Source organism: Cebus imitator, unplaced genomic scaffold, assembly GCF_001604975.1.
Source record: "Cebus imitator isolate Cc_AM_T3 unplaced genomic scaffold, Cebus_imitator-1.0 Scaffold93, whole genome shotgun sequence".
In the NCBI taxonomy this organism is placed as follows: Eukaryota; Metazoa; Chordata; class Mammalia; order Primates; family Cebidae; genus Cebus; species Cebus imitator.
The window spans coordinates 6,143,398-6,148,479 of record NW_016107408.1 but is presented as its reverse complement, the minus strand read 5'-3'; the positions used below and the strand labels follow the sequence as shown (position 1 = coordinate 6,148,479).

General features: G+C 57.6%; 2 protein-coding genes across 3 annotated transcripts in view; both read right to left on the bottom strand.

Moving 5' to 3' along the window:
- CDK3 (cyclin dependent kinase 3) overlaps positions 1–1,922 on the bottom strand; it is a 7,260-nt gene extending 5,338 nt beyond the window's left edge. Inside the window, exons 1-5 of one of the 2 annotated variants that reach the window (XM_017535805.2) lie at positions 1,713–1,909; positions 1,321–1,398; positions 1,131–1,251; positions 871–1,041; positions 679–780 (exon numbers count right to left, since the gene is read on the bottom strand). In XM_017535805.2, coding sequence (XP_017391294.1) covers positions 679–780; positions 871–1,041; positions 1,131–1,251; positions 1,321–1,398; positions 1,713–1,828 — 588 coding nt within the window. In that variant the 5' untranslated portion in view covers positions 1,829–1,909. Of the gene's footprint in view, positions 1–678; positions 781–870; positions 1,042–1,130; positions 1,252–1,320 lie in introns of both variants that reach the window. The other variant, XM_017535803.2, reaches the window with a different exon arrangement.
- A 725-nt stretch (positions 1,923–2,647) lies between these two features.
- The window catches only part of TEN1 (TEN1 subunit of CST complex), a 26,484-nt gene continuing 24,049 nt past the window's right edge, over positions 2,648–5,082 (bottom strand). The window contains exon 4 of the mRNA XM_017535806.2: positions 2,648–3,088. Within this exon, the coding sequence (XP_017391295.1) occupies positions 2,967–3,088 (122 nt within the window). The 3' untranslated portion in view covers positions 2,648–2,966. The remainder of the gene's footprint in view (positions 3,089–5,082) is intronic.

Sequence of the window (5,082 nt, the reverse complement as noted above, 5' to 3'; positions counted from 1 at the left end):
CAGGCTGGAGTGCAATGGCACAATCTTGGCTCATTGTAACCTCCGCCTCCTGAGTTCAAGCATTCTCCTGCCTCAGCCTCCCGAGTAGCTGGGATTATAGGTGCACAATACTGCACCCGGCAAAATTTTTTTGTTGTTGTTGAGACAGAGTCTAGCTCTGTCACCCAGGCTGGAGTACAATGGCATGCTCTCAGCTCGCTGCAAGCTTCGCCTCCTGGGTTCAAGGCGACTCTCCTGCCGCAGCCTCCCTCCCTGGTAGCTGGAATTACAGGCATGCAGCACCACATCTGGCTAATTTTTGTATTTTTAGTGGAGACGGGATTTCACCATGTTGGTCAGGCTGGTCTCGAACTCCTGACCTCAGGATCTGCCTGCCTCGGCCTCCCAAAGTGCTGAGCCACCACGCCCAGGTGTGAGCTACCACGCCCAGCCTAATTTTTTGGGTATTTTCAGTAGAGACGGGGTTTCACCATGTTGTCCAGGCTGGTCTTGAACTCCTGACCTCAGGTGATCCACCCACCTCAGCCTCCCAAAGTGCTGGGATTACAGGCGTGAGCCACTGTGCCCAGCCCCAAACACTCTTTAATCCACCTCTACTGGAAGTATCAGTGGGCCCTACCCAACCCTAGTAGGACCCCGCCTGTGGCACCCTGTGGCCATGTGTGCCCCTCTCTCTACCATCTCTGCAAAGATGCAACCAATGCTCCAGATATCCACAGCTGTGGTATAGAACTTGCTGCCCAAGAGAATCTCGGGGGCGCGATACCACAGCGTCACCACCTGTAGGGCAAAGAAACAGCAATATTCAGGGCGGCTGAGTGCATGGGTGACACTCCTCCTGCTGCCCCTCTCCTCTTTGTCTCACAATACCTCGTGGGTGTAGGTGCGCAGGGGCACCCCGAAGGCTCGAGCCAGGCCGAAGTCAGCCAGCTTGATGGCACCTAACTCATTAATGAGCAGATTCTGGGGCTTCAGGTCTCGGTGGATGACCCGATGTGAGTGGCAGAAACTCACCCCCTGCAGCAGCTGGAAGAGGTAGCTCTGGAGAAATGAGTGTGAGGTGGAGCCAGCTGCGTGGAGGCGCTGAGCGGACAGGGATAGCGGGGACGGGGCTGCCCTTCCCTCCTTACCTTGATGAGGTGCATGGGGAGCTCCGAGCCTGGAGTGGAGTCCATGTACTTCTTCAGGTCCTGGCTGAGGAACTCAAACACCAGATAAAGCTTCCTCTCATTGTGTACCACATCCAACAGCCTGGCAGGGAGATGGCAGTCAGGATGTCACCTTCGCCATCCCAGCATCCCGCCTCCATCCCCAACTCACCTGACGATGTTGGGGTGCTTCAGCTCCTTGAGCAGGGAGATCTCCCTGATGGCAGTGCTTGGGACCCCCTCTGTCTCCCTGCAAGAAACAAGCTGTGGGCACAGAGGCCGGGGCCAAGAAGGGCACTTCCGGCCAGGGGGATCGGCTTTTGCGTCCCTTATCCCCGTAGGATGCCTGGGCCATGTGCTCCTTGGCTTGTCACCCACCCAGATCCACAGAGCAGGGCCCAGGCAAAGGCTGATCAGGAGGCAGTGAGCTGGGTGGGGGATGGGCAAGGGCTGCAGGCAGCACCCAGAGATGAGTGTGGACTCCCAGAAGGAGGAAACGGACCGGAGAGTGCCCAGGCTTTGCTGGTCCAGGGCAGGTAACTCAGGGGCTGTCCCAGCACTCACAGATCTAGCCTGATCTTCTTCAGGGCCACCAGCTGTCCTGTCTCCCTGTTCTTGGCTTTGTACACCACCCCATAGGTGCCCTCTCCAATCTTCTCTACCTTCTGGAACACATCCATGGCAGCAGAGCTGTCCGGGAAACAGAAGGCGCCGAGCCATTCACACCCCACGCCCAGCACCCCCACTCCCCCTCCAGCCACATGACACCCTGCCCAGCCATGTGGCTCAGCCACCCCCTTTAGTTGGCTCATCCTGCCTGGGAACCTGGCTGGGGGACAGAGTCCACCTCTCGCACAGCCCAGCCCAGCCTGGACCCCCAGGGATTTGGGGGCCACCCCTCACCCAGCCCGGCACACCCAGGACACCCAGGACCCCCAGGCTTCTTGCCTGTGCCCGACCTCAGAGGGCAGGGCCCACATCTCCCACCCAGGCACCTGCCCAGCCCAGCCATAACCCCCAGGAAGTACGGGGGCCACCCCTCGCCCAGCCCAGCCCAGCCCCCCAGGCCTCTCACCCGTGCCCGGCCTCAGAGGGCAGGACCACCCTCTCCCGCCCAGGCCCCTGCCCAGCCCAGCCAGGCCCAGGCTCTGGGGACACACGGTGACCAGGAAGGGCTGCCCAGGGGCCGGGGCCACTGGGGACAGAGGTCAGGGGTCAGGAGAGCCCTGAAGCCACAGTCCTGCCCTGGGCTGCAAGGTCAGGGCCCAGGGCCTGGGCCCCGCCCGTGTGATGCTGCTCAGCCTCCTCTGAGGGCAGAGGCTGGCTGGGGGCAACACCCCTGCGTCCTGGGCCCCCCACCCAGGTCCCTGGGCCTCCAGCGCCCTCCCCTGAGGCCCCCCGGCCCAGAATTCACCAGAAGCTCTGAGAGGCTGCAGCTCACGACTGGTTGTGGCTCCCCCTCCTGGCCCCCACCAGCGCTGCACCAGGTGCACACATCGAGGGCACGCCCCCTGGGCCTTTATTCACCAGGACCTTCTGGAACCCTCCACGGCCCCACACCAGGCACAGCCCCGGCACCCAAGCCTGGCCACCTGCAGTCTCCCAGGGTGGAGCTGTTGGATTTGGGGCCTGCTTTCAGGGCTCTCATTGCTGAGCCAATCCCAAAGTAGCGGAAGGGGCTGGATTCACCACCCGCCCCCTCTGTTTTCAGGCTGCAGACAAGGCCGTCGCTGGGGGGTGTCTGTGCTCTCCGGGGTTCCTGCAGCTCCAGAGGGTTTGACCCCCGAAGCAAGTGGGGGTGTTGCTGGGCTGCTGTTTCTACTGGCCGCTGCCCCGCTCCTGCTGGTACAGCCTCTGCTCCCGGATGGCTTGTTCCAGCAAGGGCAGGTTCATCCCCTCCACACAGGTCAGCACCCGCGCCTTCACCACGGAGCCTCCATCTGTAAGACAAACGCCAGGGCACGAGTGGTGACTGGCAGCCAGTCAACAACGTCCTCCAAGATGCATGCATGCCAGCTGTTCCTTAACAGCTCAGTCCTGGCTTTTGGCAGCAAGCGGTGTGGACAAGAAAATGGCATCTGGGGCGAAGGCAACTGTGTACTTGGGCCTAGAACTGTGGGCCAGTCATGCACAGCAGGCCCAGGTCTGGAACTCAGCTGGTGGCCAGAAAACTCTCTGGACTGAGGGAAAGGCCCCCTTGGCACTTTGGGACACACTGTCATCAGAAACCAGAGGAAAAGAGACACCCATATTTTAAAAATCCAAGAGGCTGAGCTCCAGGTAAGTTTGGCTTTATAGGAGCAGGTCATCGCACCCTGGACGAGGGGCTCGGGGGCTTCTCACAGTTGCGGTGGTGAACTGATACATGATGGAAAGGTTTGCCAGTGTACAGGTGGCACCAAACAGGAAAGACATCTGGGATTTGTCACTATAGACTTTTTTTTTTTTTGAGATGGAGTTTAGCACTTGTTGCCCAGGCTGGAGTGCAATGGCCCAATCTCAGCTCACCACAACCTCTGCCTCTCCAGTTCTAGTGATTATCCTGCCTCAGCCTCCCAGGTAGCTGGGATTACAGGTATGCACCACCCACGTCTGTAAACGTGGTTTCACCATGTTGGTCAGGCTGGTCTTGAACCCCTGACCTCAGGTGATCTACCTGCCTTGGCCTCCCAAAGTGCTGGGATTATGGGGCATGAACCACCACACCTGGCCCATAATAGACTTTTTTTTTTTTTTTTTTTTTGAGACAGAGTCTCATTCTGTCACCCAGGCTGGAGTGCAGTGGCACAATCTTGGCTCACTGCAACCTCCACCTCCCAGGTTCAAACAATTCTCCTAACTCAGCCTCCCAAGTAGCTGGGACTACAGGTGCATGCCACCACACCCACCCCCCATAATAGACTTTTTAAAAATTGTCTTTCTTTTGCCAGGCGCAGTCACTCACGCCTATAATCCCAGCACTTTGGAAGGCCGAGGCAGGTGGAACACTTGAGGTTGGAAGTTCAAGACCACCCTGGCCAACATGACGAAACCTTGTCTCTACTAAAAATACAAACATTAGCCAGGTGTAGCAGTACATGCTTGCAGTCCTAGCTACTTGGGAGGCTGAGGCAGGAGAATCGCTTGAACCTGGGAGACCTGAGGTTGCAGTGAGCCAAGATCACCCACCACTGCACTCCAGCCTGGGTGACAGAGCAAGACTCCAACTCAAAAAAATTTCTTTGAGACAGGGTATTGCTTTGTCACTTGGGCTGGAGTCCAGGGGCTCAATCACAACTCAATGTAGCCTCAACCTCCCAGGCTCAGGTGATCATCTCAGCTGCCCGAGGAGCTGGGACTACAGGCACGCACCACCACACCCGGCTAATTTTTGTATTTCTTGTAGAGATGGGGTGTTGCCATGTTGCCCAGCCTGGTCTCAAACTCCTGGGCTCAAGCGATCTGCCCGCCTCAGCCTCCCAACGTTCAGGGATTATAGGTATGAGCCACTGTGCCTGGCTGATGTTTGTTTTTTCCCCAGTCATAGCTTGCAATAGAAAAAAAAAAAAGCTAAAAAAATTTTTTGCACTCATGTTCTCTCTGCTCTCTGAGCACTTTAATGAATAGATTTCCAAGGCAGGCAGATCACCTGAGGTCAGGATTTGAGACCAGCCTGGCCAACACGGCAAAACCCCGTCTCTACTAAAAATACAAAAATTAGCTGGGTGTGGTGGTGCATGCCTGTAATCCTAGCTACTCAGGAGGCTGAGGCAGGGGAATCACTTGAACCTGGGAGGCGGAGACTGCAGTGAGCGGAGATCGCGCCACTGCACTCCAGCCTGGTGACAGAGCAGGACTCCATCTCGAAAAATAAAAAATAAGTAAATAAAAAGCAGTCAGAGGCCGGGCGCGGTGGCTCAAACCTGTAATCCCAGCACTTTGGGAGGCCGAGGCG